Source organism: Pseudopodoces humilis, chromosome 1 (genome assembly GCF_049639895.1).
Source record: "Pseudopodoces humilis isolate 2021_Gansu_Grassland_sample_001 chromosome 1, ASM4963989v1, whole genome shotgun sequence".
Classification (NCBI taxonomy): Eukaryota; Metazoa; Chordata; class Aves; order Passeriformes; family Paridae; genus Pseudopodoces; species Pseudopodoces humilis.
In genome coordinates this window covers 26,563,427-26,584,566 of record NC_142200.1, presented here as the reverse complement: position 1 = coordinate 26,584,566, position 21,140 = coordinate 26,563,427, and the positions used below count along the sequence as shown (strand labels likewise).

Here is a 21,140-nt window from a genome sequence, read left to right as displayed (position 1 = left end):
TGTGCAGAAAAGGGTGGTAGGCGGTAAATCCACAAAGCCAGCATACTGACTATCAAAACTTCACAGACACTAATGCTGATTGGCTCCCAACTAGTCTTCGTATTAATTAATATTAAATCTTCTTTTGGTTGAATAATTCTCTTGCTTCATATGCTAATTAGCCCACATTTTCAATCTTCTTGCAAGCTGGTGCCCACTTTTCTTCAGCTGCTGCCTTTTCTTCTTCAGACAGATCCTTTCTTGATCCTTGGGCATGATCTACTACTGGAATTACCTAGTTTAATAAGTTTGCCTTGTTTTGTGCCTCTTTATATTGGTCATTTCACCAAGTGTCGCTGGTTCAGCACTCTTTATGTCTGGTTGCAGTTACATTCTTAACTTCTTTCTTCTAATCTATTCTTCAATAGCTGCTACAAATAGTGAGAAATGCTAAATATAACTTATCTATTGTGGAGCCATACACAAACATTAGAGTATGCCAAGTATACTGAAGTCAAGTATCACAGCCAACTGAGGGCTGCAATTTCTTTCTTCATTTCCTAATAAGAAAAAAACAAGAAAAGAAAATTAGGAGTCAGTGTGAATACAAGCCTGAGAACCCTGATAACTTCTTAATCAAAAGAATCAAGAATCGTCACATACATACAAGTGTTAGTAATATTTAGCCAATACATGTGCTGCCACCATCACGTCTTTCTAGCCCCACTAGCTTCAAACACATCCTTAGGCACCCAAAACAGAATAGACCAGAGAAACTGCAGAGAGCTATCTCAAGGAGCAATGAATCTCTGTCAAGATGCTTTCAACAATAAAAAAGAAGACAGCTCCTGAAGAGCCACTACTGAAAGCTGGAACTAAAGCTAAAAGGAGACATAGAAAATTAACAAAAATTCAAGTCCAGTCACAAGAGCCCACAAGCCCTGATATAACACAAACAAATCCCTCCTCATGCTAAAACACATTATTTTGCTAGATGAGAGAAGGGTGCATTTTTCAGGAATGGCCTCCTTGGCTAAAGTGATGAGGCTTCCTCTTTTTTTTTTTAAGGCAAACTTAGAAGCATTAGGAATTTTATGTAATTTCATGCATAAACATCTGAAAGACAAATGGATTCAAGGATCTTGAAGCTGAAGACTGCATATCCAATCTATCTAAAACAACTCAATACTGAGAATGCCTGCCTGGGACTATGGGTGCCTGTGGAAGCTTTCTGCTGAGTTCTAGCAACTCAGAAATCCTCTCTCAGAGGAAGAGATTAGAGAGTTTGACTCATTAGCATCAAGACTTCATAGACAGAAAGCTCCCCACGTGTCATATTAAAGATGCTTGAGCCATGCCAAGTTATAAAGAAAGTCTAGTGAGCCTACAGAAAAGCTAGAAATTCTTGTAATGTTTCATATTTAATTTCTTTTCAGGAATGGAATGAGTGCTATCCGAGTGCTACCATGTGTGCCTGCCTGCAAAGGGGAGAAAGAGGAAGTGGCAGACTGAGAAAAGCACTCCCCTTTCACAGCCCCCCATGCTGGAAAAGTTCTGGAGAAGGACTAGTGACAGATAGATTAACTGGTTTGAGAGGCCTCTGTAGGTGCCATTTTCTGCTGAAATTGCCAACAATTATGCCAAATTCAACAATGGGTTTGCAATATGAGTAGATGTCTTCTAGCCTGAAATTCAAGTTTTGTAACGCAAGCAACTAAGCAGTAAAGAGTGATAAATAATTGTGAGTACATACATATGCATAATGTACAAACACACACATAATACCACATGACAGAAAGTGCTATAAGACAAAAAAATTACCTCCACTAATTCGGTTTTGTCCGGATTTTCCCGCTGTTGGTAAATGCACATGCTGAGAACGGAATATAGTTTAGCCATGCTCGATATACTGACGTTCTCAGTTGCTGTGACGACAGCATCCAACACTTTCTGAAGAAAAAATAGTGGAAACTACGATTCAGACTAGGACATGGTATGTCCCACTTTTGTATATTGTTAAATAAAAGTGACACTTCAGAGAGCTGATTAAATATCTCACAAGATTTAACTGGAGAAAGCAAGTTAATTTCTCACACTTCTGACAAAAGTGAGGTGTAAAGTTCAGACAATATTTTCTTACTCATCAATCTATGACATCAACAATCATAACTGCCAACCAGCTGCCTCCAGAACAGTGGGGAATGACACAATCCATTTCATTATAGAATAGCTGCCACCAAAAAGCCACGGTTGTATTTCATTAGAAATGAAATACAGAGCCCTGGAAAATATGTCTTTCTAAGCCAGGCTACAGGTCTTCCAGATACAGCTGTGCCAGCTGGAAACAGAAGCTCCTTAGGTGCTCACCTCTACCCATTACCTGGATGTGTACTGTGCCAAACACCAGTTAGCTCCTACCTTTCAGCTCAGGAGTGGATGAACAAGCAGAATGACTGCCTGTAGCAAATTACCAGTCTGTCACACACTCCCTTCTGCTGTGGAGATGTGAATGTGATAATCTGTGGAAATGCAACACTAACGAGCTAGTCGAACCACTGCTGTTCAGTAACTGTGTTGTGTGAGGTTGTGAAGATACAGCTTAAGAAAGTAACTACACTGAATGAAAATATTACTGCCTCACAGCTGCTTGCCATTAATTCAGCCCTGCTCAGTGCAGTTAGCACAAGATTGGAGTATTGCCCTGAACTCCTTCTATCCAGGAGTAATATAAAAAGTATATATATATATATTTATAGTATAAAGTGCAGGTAAGAGGCACAAAGCCCACACAGCGTGCTTTCAGCTGCTGCAAACAAAATACATGGCACATGATAGAGGTTCATGGCAAACATCCCCAGTGAAACTGCTTCTAATTGCTGCCACATAGGTGACTGCATGCTTTTCTATTCTTTTGTCAAGTTCTATGCCTATTACCAAGCAAATAAACAAAGAGAAACTTCCACCAATCAAACCAACTTAACAAACCCAAACAAATAATAAAAAAAGCCTATCCCATATGAAACCAAGCAGATATATTTTGGAGGTTCATCCAGCTAATTGACTTCAGGAAAGTTCCAAAGAAGTTCTCTGGTACAAGCATCAAGTTACAGTGACACTCACGTTAAGGAAACAAGTTTTCTAAAAAGACATGTTTCATGATTGTAGCTTTCTCCTCACAGCTGAAATATATACATAAGCTGAAATATCTATAAGGAGTCTACCATGCAATTTCTCCAGCTGGAAATAACTTTGGAGCACATGCTGTTAGCACTCTGACTAGAAAAACCTATGTGGTTTCTCTCCATATGCAGGCAGACGTGAACAACAAAACCCCCTAAAATTTGCTTCCTTAGGACACCAGCCTTAGAAAGCTAGTTTCACTTCTACAAGTTATGTCACAGCTTAAAATTATGATAGAAATGGTGTGGACAAGCCCTTTCATCAGAGGGGATTCCACTCTGGTCATATTCTCCCCATACAGAGGGAACATGCAAATAATACTCCCTTTCTCAGACAGATAAACAGCAGCCTCTTCTGCTTTGACCAAACTCCAGGACTTCAACTAGCAATTTCCTGAATTTTTGTCCAAGCAATATTCCTTGAAAGTCAGGTCCTTCTTTTATACCCTCTCCTGTTCAAGCAAAGGAACCTCTTTTACCCCCTGCAGCTAGGGGTACCCAGTTTTGGCCTTTTCCCCAGCTACAGCCTAGGATAACAACAACTCTCCTACAGGGGAGTAGGGGACCTCATACCACTGTAACTGTGTGAATGTAAAATTCCAACAGTGAATTTTGAAAGAATTTTGGAAAAGCAGGGATCAGTATTTTATGTAGGATGTGCTTTAGGTCAACCTGCTAATTTCAGGTTTAAAGCCATAACTGCTAAAAAGCAAAGTCCTTTTCTGGTTCCTAATAAATTAAAACATTGAAACAGAAAAACAAAACAATCCTGCACCAATCCATCATAAAAAATGCATTAATAACTAACAGCGCTAGAAGATTGTCATTTTTCTATTTTAAAAATTAGCAAGCCCCTTTACATTAAAAATTAGGAAGAGAACCCCATCTTCTAAAATACAGAAAGATCAGTAGTTTACACCAGCTGCAGAAACAACTCTCATAGTCCCTTACAGGCTGAATTATTTCACAAACTATGTATCCCTCTCATAAATTATTTGAATAGATATTGGTTAACAATTGACTTAATTTACAATCATAAAGAAAATGTTCTACTTTAGTATTAACAAAATTTAAGTTAGACTTACTCTGAGCTCAGAGTAATCCACAAACACTCCTCTTTTTTTAATTTTGATTGCTTTCTTGTCCCATACTTTTGGTTGCCCATCCACCTGAGAACATCTTCCAGGACGGTCTATCTGCGAATCTGGAATGACACAAATTTAAGTCATGATTTCTCTTAATGTGGAACAGAGTATCCATGAAGTATCCTATACCTGAAATAAGGTACCTCTCTGCAATAATAGAAAAATTTTATTCAATTCATGATACTCAAATGCAACTTCATGAAAAATGACTGACCAAGAATTATCACCGAAGCAAATACTGTATTAGTTCTTAACTTACACTAACAAAGTTTTAGATGTAGAATATCCTTACTTGCATTGTTTTTTGATGTAGGAGGTTCAGCAGCTTGATTCATAATCAAGTTCTCATAAAACCCTTTTCTTTCAGCACAGGTAGGCCGAGGGATTTTGAAAACTTCTTCACGATTAGTATTAAACAATGTTTTTATCTAGACCATGAGAAAAAAAGAGACTTCAGGTATAAGGCCACATTTTCTTTTTTTTTTATTTTCTATTCCAAACAAGTGCATTTTCAAATTATGCTGAATATTCATTTAGATAAAACAAGCTATTAGAAGTTAACTTATTGGCCATAAAAGGCTAGATTTTTATAGCACTGCAGACTAAAATACCTTCTCCAATCTACCTTCTAGAGTTTAAGATCCATGAAAAAACATATGATAGGAGAATCAGAAAGGGGCAACATTCACCACCCCAATACTGCTTATTGTACATTTACCCAGCTTAATGTCCTTTAGTTTGATTATTTATGACAACAATAGAGGGAAGAGGCAGGGCTCAGCAGACAAGTGCCAAATTTTTGGTAATGTGGGTTGGTTTTGTTTTTTTTTTTTATTTTAGAAATCACTTGCTAATTTTATAAAAACTTCTGTTACTTAGACAAAATAATCGGAGAAGCACATGAATATTTTAACACCTTCCTTTAATGAACACTCTCAGACTCTAGAAAGCACAGCATGTGGTCTTAATTAATTTTGTTAAGAAATACGACTAAAAATTGATTTCCAAGGTGCTTCAAAAGAAGTTAGTCCTTAGCTTTTTAATTTGTCAAGTTTCCACCTAGATGAAGAAAGAAATTGACTTTTTTTTGTGAAATAATTTAAAATAAAAATTACATTCAATCACTAACAGTGTGACCACAGTACTTTTTCAGTAAAAATCTTTTCAGAAAATCTTTTCCAAGCTATTTTTCAAGCACTGTGTGTCCTTCACTATGTATACACCAAGCTATGTTGAAGCTACTGAACTTGTTGTCTGAAGTGTATCTATATATCTGTCTAGTAAGCCCAAGTGTGTGAGAAGGGAGAAAAAGTTGGGTCAAAGTCAATCTCTTTACTCAGAAAACACTTCAGACAAATGCTTTCAGCATTGTTTTGTTTAAGCAAATTTTAAGAGACAGGGTTCTGGTGCCTGAGTAATATTAGCATAAATTGCTTAAGAGCAGCACAGTACTCTGATGTTTCAAGGAGTTGTAAATTAACAAGAAACTGAGTAACAAAGAAAGAAAAGTATTGACAGAAATACCTCTTCAGGGAGATCTTCATGTGGCACATCAGATGTTGCAAGGAGCAAAACTGGAGCAAAGTATGGAATGTTATTCAGCAGTCCTATAAAAGCAATTTTCAGTGTAGGTCCAAGAGCCTCCCACCACGATGGGATTTGTGGGATATAAATGATACTTGGTGCTGTTCTTTGAGCTTCTCGTATCAACTGGTAAAATGAAAGCTTGGGTAAGAAAACTACATCATGTAGAACAGGTCACTAAGTACATATCAGTCAGACTATCTTGTGAAATAAGAGCACAAAAAGCCAAGACATCAAGATAAGCCAGTAAATGCACCACACCTTAACAATAAGGTAACATTTTCACTTTGACACAGACATAGACATTGCTATGCAAACAGAAACAGAACCGAATCTGATTTCAAAACTACTTAGGGGTAACGTAACTCCTAAAGAGCCTCAAAACTCGGATGATGTGATGATGTGCCTGAAAAACCAAGACTAATCCCTCAGCAAGATGTGTTAGCCTGGAGAGATCGCTACACAACTGTGACTGCACTATTTCCAGTTCAGTGTGAGCCCATACCCATGTTAGACTGGAGCACAATCTGAACAAATACCTATGTGGAAAGATGAGGGCTAAGACAGTAAAAGAAGCCTTGGTCACAAATCATAATTTCAAGCACATTTTACAAGAGGTGACCAGTCCTTAGCTTGCCTGAAGAGCTGAATCGCTCAGAGTGTCTCATCCCTCTCATTATCAAAGTGTCCATCAGAGCAGATGATGTGCTTTGGAAGACCACAAACCACTGCCTACAGATGGCATTTCAATCACAGAAGAGGACACGAATCTACTGCATGAGGGAAGTGGCAACAGTCCTTTCACATGGCAAATTTCTCTATGCACCATTTCAGAGTAAAATATGCAGGGAATTCCTGTCACAAGACAGGAAACCTGTGGTATATTCATGCAGTAGACAGGGTATTTATACAGCCACAGGTGCAACCACGACATAACAAAATGAGAATTGTTCCTCCTGCTTGGCAAATGAGTATCCAGTCACATGATGTGTCTTTTACAGCTCTAAAATGTTGATAATAAAAATCAAAATATTTTAATACAATGATACCAAGTAATGAAATTTATTTCCTGACTAAAGGTAGAAATTCAAAACAGCAGTAATCTGCTTATATTTGCTTTTCTAGTTAAGGAACACACATCAGTTTACACAATTAAGCATTCCATGAATTGCAACACTTCCATTGCATTTCACTGCAGCAGAACAGACTGTATACGTATATTCAAAAAAACTTATTTTCACAAAAACTTTGTCTGCCCTACAAATACATTAAAAAAGAGAATTTAAAAAGTGCATGACACCATCAGGCTGATGCAAAGCCAGCTACTGGGAGCACAGAGATTTAAGAAGCAACAAAAACAACTTTCTGGGTCTCGTCAAGAACAGCAGGATTACTCGCCACGAAGAGGTGGTGCTTATTAGCAGCACTTCCCATCTTCCCAACCTCCTTCTTTCATTTCAAACAGAAATGAAACACAGCTATGTACAAATGTCCTTATTCAGTATCATTCCATCTACAAGAAAAATTAGTTTTCAGACAAAACACATAACAGCAAATTCAAACCAGGCCAACTCCATTTACAATGAGTTTTGCTTATTTCACTATTTTACATACAGTTCAAGAATCCTACGAGATCAACCAAAAAAAAAAAAAAAAAGATACCTGTGAACATGTTTCTTCCTGTGATGTGGTGCTAACAAACAAGGTTGGTAGATCTAGTGTATAAGCTGGAAACTTTTCCAGGGCATGTAATACAGCAGGCGCCAAGTCAAAAGCCTGCCCACATCCTGACTCTTCAACTAATAAGAACCGTGGCCTGAAAGATGTTGGCTGGTAAGAAGGATTTCTACAACAAGAAGAAGAATACCAGTTCAAAAAAGAGTGATGAAGAGACACACAGATGCTAAATATTTTTCCCATACTTTTTTTTTTTTGTAAATATGCTCCATGTTCTACCAAATAATAAGCTGGTTGGAGGTTCTGTGATCAAGAAGACCACTCTGTTTATCAGTTTGTTTTCTCAGAAACTGGTATCACTATTCTGCTAAAAAATCCTGCCAGTCCCCAGCATGTCTGCTATTCCTTTGGTTGGGTTAAGTAACAGCTCTCAGGTCCCACAGGGGGAATGTTGAGGCAAATACACACAAACCAGCTGGTCAGTAAACTGATACAGAACAAAATAACAACTCTCACAGCACAAACCAGTCTGGGTCTCTTCACTCTCCATACACAACCATTTTCAGCTTGTCTTGGCTTTAAGTGAAATCTCTACACCTGTCAAATTCAGCTAAAATTTGGCCACAGTTCCTGGAGACGGTGGGAAGAAAGGGGAAAAACTACATTTCTAGGGAAAAAAAAGCAGTGTGGGTACTGAAACACATTAGTAGTATCTCAAGAAGAACATGACTGGATTGCTTAAATTACAACACTACACTAAATATGTATAAGATTTGTATTTATTTTATTCAGTCATTCTGGGGGTTTCATCTTTGACTTGTGTATTAATTTCCTAGTCAGCTTGCTTGACACAAATGAAATACATTTGTGAAGAGGTTTGTGCATTTTCCCATCACATTACTATTGTACCTTTACTTGCTGAAGTCAAAGATCCTGAAGACCTAACCAAGCTCAGCAAGTCATATTTTCTAGACAGCACAGCCATAGAAAGGGAGAAGAATATTTGACAATAATCTATTTTTAAAACTATTGGACTACATGATTTCCGCAATAAAAATGTCAAAAGATAACAAAAAAAAATAGTAGGGTAAATCTAAAAAATGCAAACATCATTTAAATTTTCCTCACAGGGATTTAACAAGCCAATTCTTGATTTTGTTTCTGATACATAATTTCCTACTTGTTCAACTTTCTTGGAAGGTAGAAGGGTAAAAGACGGCTACATAAATCCATGTAGAAACTCCAGAGGGTTTTTAAGTTAAAAGGACAGAATGAGCATTTTTTTGGGTCTTGGGTCTTTGAAGGAATACAGTGGATTAACATATTTTAATAATCTCTGAACCAGTTTGACGAGCTAGGGCAGTGCAGTCAGAACAGTTAGATCTAGTACCCATTTGTATCTTCACAGTTGATTTTGTGCAGGTATTGATCACCCCCACATGTACCCATCACATATTTACATAACATTTTACAGATGCAGCCATCTCAAAAACATCACCATAAGGAGGACAAACATGTACCTGCTAAAAGTGCGGAATCCTGCCCTTTTGCTGTGAGGCTTCTTTTCAGAGATTGATGGCAAGTCATCATCACTGTCAATACCATCATCCCCTAAAATAGGATTTAAAGACAAGAGAAATTTGTTATCTTTATTGAATAGTCCATATCTCTCTTTTGCTTTAGTATACTTTGAAATCAGTGCTGGAAACCATTTCTCTTGCATTTTGTTATTTGAATGCTATTATCTGAAGAGTACAGCCTACCACAGATCTAAGGAGATTGCACAAGTCTACACAAAGCTGTTCTATGTCCTATGATTTGCATCAGGTATTAACTCTCTGTTGAAAAACACTTGGGAGGCTTTTTCCTTAGAATAAAAATGATCAGGAACAACTTCTGTAGTTCCTAGATACCAGAAAAACCCTTCTCCCCTCATTTAAGAATTTATTTACTATATTAGTAATAATTACAGACTACATCAGTGGACAAAGGAGGGGTTACAGACATCATTTATCTGGATTTGCGTAAAGTTTTTGACATGGTCCCCCACAGTATCCTTCTCTTTAATCTGGAGACAGATGGATCTGATGAATGGACTGTTAGATGGATAAGAAAGCAATTAACTGCTCAGAGTTCCAGTTGACATCAGTGACAGGTGATGTCCCCCAGCGGTCCCTAATGGGACTAGTGTTATTTAGTATCTTCATTAATGACATAGATGAAGGAATTGAGTGTAAGTGTAACCTCAGTAAATTTGCTGATGACACCAAGCTGAGCGGTCCAGTTGACACACGTGAAGGATGGGATGACGTCCAGAGGGTGAGCTGGACAAGCTCAAGAACTGGGACAATGGGAATCTCATGAGGTTCAATAGGTCCAAGTGCAAGGTGCTGCATCTGGGTCAGGGCAACCCCCAGTATCAACTCAAGCTGGGGATGGACAGATGAAGAGCAGCCATGCCAAGAATGACTTATGGTTGCCAGTGGCTGAGAGGCTGGACATGAGCCAGCAATGTATACTCACAGCCCAGGAAGTCAAATGTGACCATGGCTCCACCCAAAGCAGCATGGGCAGCAGGCCCAGGGAGGGGATCCTGCCTCTCTGCTCTGCTCAGACCCCACCTGCAGTGCTGCATCAGCTCTGGGGCCCCAGCACAGAAAGGACATTGACCTGTTGGAGCAAGTCCATAGGAGGGTCACCAAGATGATAAGAGGGGTGGAACACCTCTCCTATAAGGAAAGGCTGGGAAAAATTGGTTTGTTTAGCCTGGAAAAGATGATGCTTTAGGGTGACCTACTTAAGGTTTTCCAGTACTTGAAGAAAACGTACAGGAAATATGGGGAGTGACACCTTACAAAAGCATGCAGTGGGAGGACAAGGGGAAATGGGTTCAAACTGAGAGAGAGAAAGCTTAGACTGGATATTAGGAAAAAAGTCTTTACTGTGAGAGTGGTGAGGCATTGAAACAGGTTGCCCAGAGAAGTCGGAGATGTCCAGTTCTTGGAAGTGCTCAAAGCCAGGCTGGATGGAGCTCTGAGCAATCTGTCTAGTGGAAGATGTTCTTATCCAAGACAGTGGGTTTGGAACTAGATCACCTTTATGGTCCCTTCCAATGCAAATCATTCCATGAATCTAGAGTTTGGAAAGAAATACCTCATATGTGAAACCTTAGATCTATCTCTGAAATGGTTAACGGGATGTGAGCTACTGTCAGTAACAGGGGGCTCCAGTAGAGAACCCATAGTTCTCCACTGCATGTTGTGCCACTTTGCACATGAACAGTATAAAATTTCACTGTCATTATGGCTGAGAAGTTTGTATATGCTGGTTGCACAAATCAGAAGTTTCTGCTTTGGCAGGATTTTAAACAATTAGATGCTATTGTAATACCTTGGTTTGTTTTCAGTGCAAGCTTTGCATGGGGAAATGCTCTCTGCAAGGCTAGTAAAATTCTTTCCAGGGTGTTTTCCAATAGTGGCTTTGAAATAGGTGGTAATGCTCTCCCAGGTGAAACCCCAGATCTCTGTGATGCTGGAACAATCTTCTGCATGGCCGTGGCAAAATCCTTTGCTGTTACTTTAATTGATCTGGCATCTATCTTCAGTCTTTTATCACTCTTATGTATCTGTGGATAGCGGCGGCGCAAAGCACAGAGCCCAGCTTCAACACACAAGGCTTTAATATCAGCTCCACAGAATCCTGACAAACAAAACAAGAACCAAATGTTACCTCAACATATATATGTGTTATATAGCTTAAAAGCTGTCTGGATGGCCAGGCCAAGAGTGTTAGTGAGTGATGCTGCATCCAGTTGGCAGAGGGCTCACTAGTGGGGTTCCCCAAAGCTCAGAACTGAGTCCAGTCCTTTTTAACATCTTTATCAATGACGTGGATGAGGAGATTGAGTACACCCTCAGTAAGATTGTGGACAACACTACGTTGGGTGGGAGTGTTGATCTGCTGAGAGCAGGAAGGCTCTGCAGGGGGATCTGGACAGGCTGGATCAATGGGTATGAGGTTCAACAAAGCTCAACAAAAGTTCCTGCTCCTTCACTTCAGTCACAGCCCCATGTAGCGCTACAGGCTGGGGGCAAAATTGTTGAACACTGCCCAGGGGAAAAGGACCCAAACTGTTTTCAAACTCACCAACACATTTCTCAGCCAGGTCTTCAAGTAAGTTGTCTGATGGCTTCAGGGTCCAGTCTCGTGTGTGAATTTTTAAAATTTCTAATCTTGCCTAGAAACATGGTTGCATTTTAGTTGCCTGAAGTTTTTTCTTAAGAAAACAACCACAACACAGAACTCCCAAACCTTTCGCCCTAGTTCAGATACTTTTCTTGTCTGCTTCTAAGTAGTTTAGTAGTCAGTTATTAATACATTCACTGCTTCTTCAAGCAGGAAATTTAATCATTCTTAAATTCTTGCATCAAACTATTGGGAGGGATGCAGTGAAATAAAAGGCAGGTGTTATCTTCCATAAAAAGTAAGTTTTTTGAGAGCATGACCTAATTATTTTGAAGAACAAATTGTAGTTAATCCTCATCTGCAAATGAACATTTTGCATCAAAGAAAATTCTCTCAAATTTAGTAAAATTTACAGTGACGGTTTCAGTAGTTCATCAAATTTGCTTTTCTGCCAGTTCATTCAAAGAAAACAGTCCTAGTCCATTTAAAAATGCTACGGTTGCTACCAAGAATAAAAACTATGACTCAAACTACTGTCACTCATCCAGAAAATGTCAAACATCACCCATTTTCATCTCTGATCCTAGCAAGAATTTCAGTGAAATATCTCCTGGTACATAGATTAATTATGGCACACTTCTAGAATTCTTCCATATCAGGAAATTGTATATTAGATCTGTTTCATGGCACCTTGTCTCTTGTTTCTGAGAGCAGATAAGTACTGGATACAAGTGTTTGTGATAAATGCACTGTTTCATGCAGTTTTACTAGACTTCAATCCAATAAGCCTTTTATCTTTGCTCCAAAAAGTGCCAAGAAATATCAGTGATAGCCAGAGAAAAAACACAAAAGCAGGGTTACAGTTTTGCACACTATCTCTCTCCCAGCTGTCCCCACCCCAATATTTTTTGGTTGCTATAAAACAAATTTCTTCAATTCTTAGCTGCAATTTCATCAGCTTGCCATTGAAGTGCTGCACCTGTGCAGTGTACTTCATATCTTTGCCCAAGAGAGAAGCAACTACTTGTTGACATCATCTTATTCCTAAATATATTCAGTATCAGGTTTGCTCTTCGCAGTACAATGGAATGTCTCCAGATATCCCTCTTGTGCCCAAGCTGTACACTGCAGATGGAGACTTGCACTGCTCTGTGATGCTGCCTTGTTACAGGGGTTTGTTATAGAGATGGGCTTTGCCACATAAGGTTGATTTGAAGTTCTGACCTCTTTGTTTGGCAAGCTGAAGCGGAATTCTCTTTCAAAGCGTCCAGGTCTCCGTAAAGCAGGATCTATAGAATCCAATCTGTTGGTGGCTCCTATTACCACAACCTCTCCTCTGCTGGCTAAGCCATCCATCAGTGTCAGAAGTGTCCCCACAACAGAGCTAAAAGAAAAATTTAATTTTCATTCACTGGTTTAGCAAATTTTCTTCAGTCCCATATAACCTTCTCCACTGATCCTTCAGAAAGGACAAGTTTTTATTGACAAGATACTGATCAGCAAAATAATTATTTTAAGAAACAGCAAAATGCAGATAAGGTAACAGACCTTGAACTGATATCAAGCTTAGTGAATTGTTTCCAATTATTGTTTGAAAATAATCTGAAATTCACTAGCACTGAATTACCGGTTTTCAGGTTAAATGAAGGTGTCGCATCAAGATAAATAGGTTGTGGTCATCTCTTCACAAAGATCAAACACCTGCTAAGTAGATATGAAACATGTCCTACCTATGAACCTGGTCTTGTTTGTTGGACCGTACAGGAGCAAGGGCATCGATCTCATCAAAGAAAATAATTGAAGGCCGCATTTGGTAGGCCTACAAAGAAAACACAGGAACACTGACATCAGGAAAACAGTACCACTTGAAAGAGAAAATGTATGAAAGACATTATGGTTGGAAAGGCATTTGAACTAGAATTTTCAGACTAGCATCAGCGATCTCTGCTCATTAACCTAATGTGAAACAGCAGCCTGTCAACCCACTGACACTGGGTGACAGGAAACAAATTATACCAGTAGTTTTTACTGCTATTTGGCAACCATGAGAACTGACAGGACTCAAAGTTTCTGGAAGCAACCTTCCATTGCTAATTTGAATGAACATGTTTTTACCCTTTATCTGTTTCCCTCTCACCTAAAGCTACCATCTCCTGCTTCTTGAGACCTTTTTTGTGACTGAGTTGTGTGTGTGGTAGAAGGTCTTCTGAGAGTGGTGATTTTCTTGTTTGCTTCCCTGATCTTTTCAATACATCTCAAGAGACTCCATTGAAAAATGGAACACCAATAATCCCATTTCAGGGCAAGGAGGTTACAAAGCAAGAAAGAGAGTGAGTTCTTCTTGACCACAAAAAGTTAGTTTATTGGTGCAACAGAACACATGGCATGTTCCAACCTTACCTGCTCAAATACTAAACGAAGCTGTCGTTCAGATTCTCCTACCCATTTACTCATGCAGTCAGCTGCACTTCTCATAAAAAAGGTTACCTTCCTGTCACCAATGCTACATTCATTAGCAAGTGCACGAGCAACCAGGGTCTTTCCAGTCCCAGGTGGACCATAGAATAAACAGCCTCTACAATTTAAAAGAAAGAAATTTTAAAAGAATTCACATAAGAAAAAGTGTAATGGAAAAGTATCTATTACAACCTCCATCCCTAAAACACACAACTCTGGTCTCCTAAATTGAACACTTCATGGATAACATAGTGACAACTGAAGTGTGAGAAAAATCAAAAGTGTTCCTACACAATTCTGCAAGGCAGCAAACAAAATGAATAAAGAGAATAATGCAGATGTACAAAATCTTGAGAAAAGATAGTAGCATCCCACATCTGACAAGCCAACAGAGACTGTTACAGTAGAGTAGAGTGGAGCAAAACAAGAGCAAACTTCCAATGCAGAATCTGAGACTGGGCTAACTTAGGAATCATCAGTTCATTTCTCAGTGATAAACTGCATATTCATTCCTGTTTTCACAAAAGTCAATATTTGAGAGTAAAGCATTTAATTATCCCTTAAAAAGCTTTAAGTTACTGGATTTGGTCTCCCTTTGCTGGTGATTAAGGAAGAGGAAGTAGTCTAAAAAGGGGATGGTATTCTGCATTTCTGTATTTCCATCAACTACAAGACCCAATGCACTGCTGCTTCAAAAATAATTTCAATGAATAAAGAAGCAAAACACAGATTTTCTTTTCAATGTTTGTAATACTTTTAAATTCAGTGGAAGCAATTAATTTAAAGTCCTATTTCAATATACCATGACCAAGGATATATAAAGCTAATGAATTTCTAATAATCTCATCATAACACAGAACTCGCTTAGCTGTGTAAGAAGGGACAGATTCTTATTTTAAACACAAAAAACCCTGAAAAGTTCTAGTTGCAAGTCCCATCAATTGTAAAACTAATACCTGAAAATATTTGGGGAAAAAAAAGAGTTGGTATAAGACAGAACTGGACTTATACAGAACAAACCACAGTTAACTTGCAGCAGATATTTCCTTCCTGCTCACAAACTAACCAAGTCCACTTGCATGCAGGACTATAAAGAAAAAAATCTCCAATCCCACCCTTTAAAGGCAAGACACTTTTAAAGAATAGTCTTGCCACACAGTAAATCTCTGAACATACATATATGCTGTATTCTATCATTTTTTTTTAAATTGCTTTTTATTAGTGCTAAAAAGAGCCATGAACACTGCTGAAAATTTTGAAGCATCGAAAATGTTGATACATCAGTTAAATATTCTCCTGAAAGTAACTGAGTTAAGAACTTGTAGTTTTTAATGGTGTCTCTTACCTTGGAGGTTTAAATTTCAGTATCTCAAAGACATCAGGATAAAGCAACGGCAAAATGACCATCTCTTTTAAAGCTGAAATGTGGTCAGACAGACCACCCACACCATGAAATTGTGCCTAAAGATGAAGTCAATAAAACACATATTAAAGAAAGCTGCAACCTCTATAAGGTTCCATCACAAATTAGATGTCAGAACAAAGAAAACGTTAGTGGCAATTTGCAAATTGCTTGAGAGAAAACTGTAAGTCAAGGGAGCTGTAGATGGAAACTTTCATAAATACTGCAAATGTCTCACTGACATGGAGAAGCAAAAATACTTACTGAACCATCTATTTGCATTTGCTCCACACCAGCCAGACATGCTCCAGTTTTCATGGTCTCCTTATGAGCTTCATTTAAGTTGCCTTTCCGAGTTGCTTCAGTTTTCGTGTGATCATTTGGAACTCCCTTTGTATTATCTTTCTGAGAGTTGGCCGTAGGAGACCTAATTTGAATTAAGGAGAAAGAAAAAAGTGCTTTCTAATTTATGATGCAGTTAGATGATTTTTGATTTTCTAATGATAGCAAGTGAATCCTAAAGACCTTACAAATGAGCATAAGTTTCCTAAATAGCTATTCATTCCAACTGTTTTACATTTAATGGCCATGAGTAAGTAAAGAACTTTAAACTGAGTTAATTATTTTTACAACTCTTAGCAATTACAAATATGACTATTGCAATTTATAATTTAGAATTTCATTAGGCATTTTTCTTGTTTAAGGATAGTTTCATAAAGAAACATGAACTCTCTTGAGCGATTGAATAAAAAAAATCCATTGAAAATTCCATACAGGCTCTCCCTGTAAGTTGACTTCAGTTTTAATAAATTGTACCCTTCAAGATTAAATCTTAATTTGTACACCCTTCAAGTCTAATATTTTCAGAGGGACATTATGGCATCCATTCCAGAAAAATGAATTTCAGTTACACAATCTCAGCCACAACCCTCATCATCACCTTATCAGTGACCAAAAATACAGCACTTTTAAATAAAATCTAATGGCTAGTAAAAAGGATGGCCTCCCCTGCAGTGTTTGTTTTCCTTATACACTCAGACTACCACAGTAATAATTTGCAATTATATTAATCTCTAATTACCACCAGTCAAAAAAACCTTGAAAGCATTATTCAGTCATAAGAACAACAGCACTCTTATAAAGGAGAATTATCATAAACCATACACCAACCTTTTAGGTTTTTTGCCTGATTTTCTCTTTTTGACAGGTGAAGTACATTTGGATGTTAGCTTACGTTTCCTTAGATCTGTTGAAAGCAAAGAATTTAGAATTTGGTACAAACAAGTTTGAGAGAAACCAGTCAAGGGCAGAAAACAGGACAGGTATTATCCGTCTCTAAGTTCAAGGAAAGTTTCAAGGAGGGGATGTTGGGTGCTTTAATCAGAGCATAATAGAAGTAAAAATACACACATCTGATTTTTAAGAAAAAATTAAAACCACAAGAGTAAGATTATTAATTCTCTTTAATTGCTATTCTTTTAAGGGTATGTAGATGATTTTTAACTGAAAAGCAACAATAAGGATGCCAAATGGAAAGAAAAAAAATAGAATGTGCACAGGATACATGCATTCAACAAAATTTAATGGCCAAATTAAGTAAAAGATATAAAGAGAAGTTGTTTACATTACATGTATTTTCATTTTAAAAAAAACCTACACCAACAACCCCCCCCACTTCCATGAAAGAAATTAGCTCTCAAGAGAAACTGTATTTAGTATTGTATAACATACTGTATTTGTTCTGGCTGGGATAGAGTTAATTTTCCCCACAGCAGCCCTCAAGGATGTGCTTTTCATTGCTGGCTGGAAAGGTGTTGATAACACACCAGTGCTTTGGCTATCGCTGAGCAGTGCTGGCACAGCATCAGCGCTGTCTCCCCAACATTCCCACTCCCCATCAGTAGGCTGGGAAGATCCTGGGAGGGGACACAGCTGACCCAAATTAACCAAAGGGGTTTTCCATACCGTATGACATCAGCTTAGAAAAGTTAAGAAAAGTGGGAGGAAGGTGGAGCATTTGTTATTTAAAATGTTTGCATTCCGGAGCAACCACTACACATGCTGAAGCCCTGCTTCCTGTGAAGCGGCCAGACATCACTTGCTGATGGGAAGTAGAAAACAAAACCTTTTTTTTTTAATTTTTTTTGTGCATAACCTTTTTCTTTTGCTTTAGTAAACTGCCTTAACCTACAAGTTATCTTCCATCTTATTTTCTCTCCCCAGTTCAGCTGAGAAGCAGGAGTGATAGAGCACTTGGTGAGCACAGGTGTCCAGCCCAGCACACCTACTTTCCAGGGGAGATTGATAGCGCTCAATAGCTTTCCTCTGCCGGAGGGAGCGACGCGGACCATTGACTTCTTTTCTTTCATTTCCTTCTGGTGTAGATGCTGCACATCGACACAATGTTAAGTTGTGCAAGTACTGTTGCAAATGTGATGTATTCAAAACACCCTAGATGTCATATTCCCGCCTGTCCACAACTTTCTGTCTTGTTAGCATTTTGGAAAAACATGGATTTTTTTTTTTCCTCTGAATACCTGTTTTGAGCTCACTGCAGTACAGCCCTAGAGCTTACAGCTTGTAATGGCAATAGCAACACAAATTCTTTAATAGATAAAAAACAACAAGTCATTCAGCCCATGTCAATTGTTAAAGACAAGGCTTTTGGCTAGAGTGTAGTCAAGAAAATTTAAAGCAGAAATAGCCTACAATGCTACCTGGATCATCAGGATTTTTATTGTTATTTCTTCCCATATTGAGGCTTTCCTAATTAAGAGAAACAAGAAAGATGAGTCAGAAATGTGCAAAAACCTGTGGGCATATTTGGTACTTATATAGCAACATCATCAAGGCACTCCATATACATAAAAGATTAAAATAGGCACAGCAGAAGAGAATGGAAGCATCTCTCAAGTACCCAGGATTGATAACAAACATCTCTAAGATAGGGTTTAGTACATGTAATAGTTAAGCACTTCACCAGATGCAAAAAAGAGTGCATCAATTAATCCCAGGTAAATAATGTAAGAGTGTAGCAGAACCCAGGACAAAGCAACTCCTAGCAGACAAAAAAAATCATCCTGGCATTTGGGAGATGATAAACAAAGTACTATGGAAAATTCTGGTTTCATTAAAACAACAAACAAACAAAAAAAGAAAACATAAAGGAATTCAAATCTAAACAAAAAAAAAACTATCAAAGCAGGCTATGAAGATGTTCAAAAATCAAAGCACCTGTCATTTCAAACGGACAGCAGACTAACTTAATAAAGGAAAACTAAGAGGGAATATGGCTTCTGAATATCATTTTAACATGAGTTCCTCAAAACAGAGGACTACTTGAGCTCACAGGTGAGGCTGGCAAAAAAAGAACACAGATAAAGCAAGCATCAGTTTTTAGTAAGATTTGAAGTGAAAACTCAAGGTCTGAAACAACTGTTCATAAGCAGAGTCCATTCAAAAGTCATAAGGAAATTCAGAAAGCATAGTTTACAGCATGTATTGCAGAATTTCACTGCTATTTTTGTTTCTTCTGAAGCAGATATTTCCTCCACCCTTAAAATGTAGATATGACTGTGAGCTATTAAACTATAATTGGAGAGGAAAAATAAACAATTCTCTAGACTAAACTGTGCTTTGGAAGAAGTTTGTTGAGCAAAATTAAAAATACAACTAAATAATTCCTCTATGTGAAATACCCTACTAATCTTCTCCCCATCATCCACTGTTTTGCAGGACTACTTCTGAAGTGCTAAGATACAAAGTTGATACGTACGAGCAAAGATAGACAGGTACAAAAAAAACCTCAGTGAAACCAGCACACATAACCAGTATGCCATTTCAATATAGTGTGCACAAAGAATGTCACTGACCTCTAGAAAAGTTTTCCAACACTACTTAAAAAATGTCCAAAAGTTTACTTTCTTACAGAGAGATTTAGGAACAAGTAGTTAAGCATTCGCAAACATACACCATTTTCAGGTTTATTTTCCCCTCTTGCTAAACACAATAAAAAAATCGAATTTAGCAATAAAAAAAAAATAAATTATGAAGATCATATTAAGATAACAGAAAGAAATTATGGAAGTTTGTCATCACACTTAGGTTGCTCTGCATGATAGCATTAAGCCATTTTTAGTTCACAGCCTTCCTCAGACAACAAACTCAGAGTGTGTTGGAAGGAAGTGACAAGGACCATCAGCTTCAACTCTTAAGATTTCTTCTTGTAACTGGAATTAAGGTTTTACACTGATTTTCTATGACTATATATGGTAGAAAAAACATCTCATTGCTGTTACACTTTGCAAACCTTTCAGAAAACATGTCAGTGTGTACTTCACGAAGAGAATTAAGTTACAGACACACACACCACTTTGTATCCAACTTTCCACCATGGCTTAACTTGACCTGGCATTAGAAAATTAACTTTAAGCATGAAAGAAAAGTTAATTAAACATGAAGGTGCTTCTGATGTCAAGAAAATGGACTTAGAGGCAACTTTTAATCTACCGAATGTCAAAACATAAAGTGGCTGTTTTGGAGCACAAGAACCTGCCCACACATAACAGAGGCTCAGGTGTAATGATCTCTCTGCAACAAGCAATCCAAAAATGAGGACACCAGTAGGCAATTTAAACATTAGTTGTGCCCAAATTCTTTCCACATGAAACACCTGCCAAATACACCCTTCTGGACATACTCTGACCTGGAAGTCTTAAACAACCACAAGAACCTGCTGCCAAAAAAAACCTCACATTCAAGAGCTTGGCTGCAAAGTACAAAGGCCCACATTTTATCTAAGTTAGCACTTTAACATTAATGACAGGACATACCCATGCAGGCAGAGTTAAAGAGAGGGACCCTATGTGCCAACTGTAATGGAATGTTTACAGAAAGGCTGTGAGGTTGCTCAGCAACAGCCCCTCTTCAAAGTTCCAAGCTTGGCCATGCCTAGCTCTGGTGGGACTCTGCTATAGAAAGTCCCACTTGCAGCTTAGAACTTCACAATTACAGAATCATGGAATTGTTTGGTCAGTGGGAACCTTTAAAGATCGCTTCATTTCAGACCCTCTGCCATGAGCAGGGACACTTTTCACTAGATCAAGTGGCCCACCCAAGCTGGCCTACAATGGAGCATCCACAATTTCACTGGGCAGCCTGTTCCAGCGCTTCACCACCCTCACACCAAAGACCCATGGCATACGTAGCGGCACATAGGGAATTCTCAGCCTAAACACATTTATCTCTTACTGCCAGGAAAAATATCTTTTTCTGTTGTCAAAAGAAGGACAAAATCCCTAGCCAATTATTATGCACAAAGCTTGCTAATAGGGCTCATTTAAATAGCTTTGCAACATGATGAAAAATCCTAGTCACTTTTAAATTTGCCAAACAAAAGAGATTGATTTGTAGTGGTGCAACTACTTCATCAAGTCTGCAGCTTTGATGGACCTCAAAATCACCTTTCCTTCAGCTTTTATCCCAACCTACATTACAGAATATATAAAGTGAAACTGGTTTGGTAGGATTATT

General features: G+C 38.2%; 1 protein-coding gene across 1 annotated transcript; it reads right to left on the bottom strand.

The window, feature by feature from the left end:
• Nucleotides 1-500: 500 nt before the first annotated feature.
• LOC102102056 (ATPase family AAA domain-containing protein 2-like) lies at nt 501-18,362 on the bottom strand. Its single transcript, XM_014253262.2, has 17 exons — nt 18,326-18,362; nt 17,897-17,995; nt 16,779-16,854; nt 15,873-16,035; nt 15,552-15,667; nt 14,150-14,324; nt 13,480-13,568; nt 12,974-13,133; nt 11,711-11,801; nt 10,955-11,263; nt 9,085-9,175; nt 7,550-7,733; nt 5,828-6,013; nt 4,596-4,731; nt 4,244-4,362; nt 1,801-1,929; nt 501-539 (listed from the first exon to the last, which is right to left on the bottom strand). The coding sequence occupies exons 1-17, from the start codon at nt 18,360-18,362 to the stop codon at nt 501-503; spliced, it is 2,199 nt and encodes a 732-aa protein (XP_014108737.1).
• Nucleotides 18,363-21,140: the final 2,778 nt, after the last annotated feature.

Excerpts from the sequence above, each read along its gene's own strand:
- LOC102102056 (XM_014253262.2), bottom strand. The coding sequence starts at position 18,362 with ATGGGAAGAAATAACAATAAAAATCCTGATGATCCAG. Across the intron at positions 11,802-12,973 it reads TCAGCTTGCCAAACAAAGAG|GCAAGATTAGAAATTTTAAA; the intron begins GTCAGAACTTCA and ends CCATGTTTCTAG. Across the intron at positions 7,734-9,084 it reads GGATTCCGCACTTTTAGCAG|AAATCCTTCTTACCAGCCAA; the intron begins GTACATGTTTGT and ends TTCTTGTTGTAG.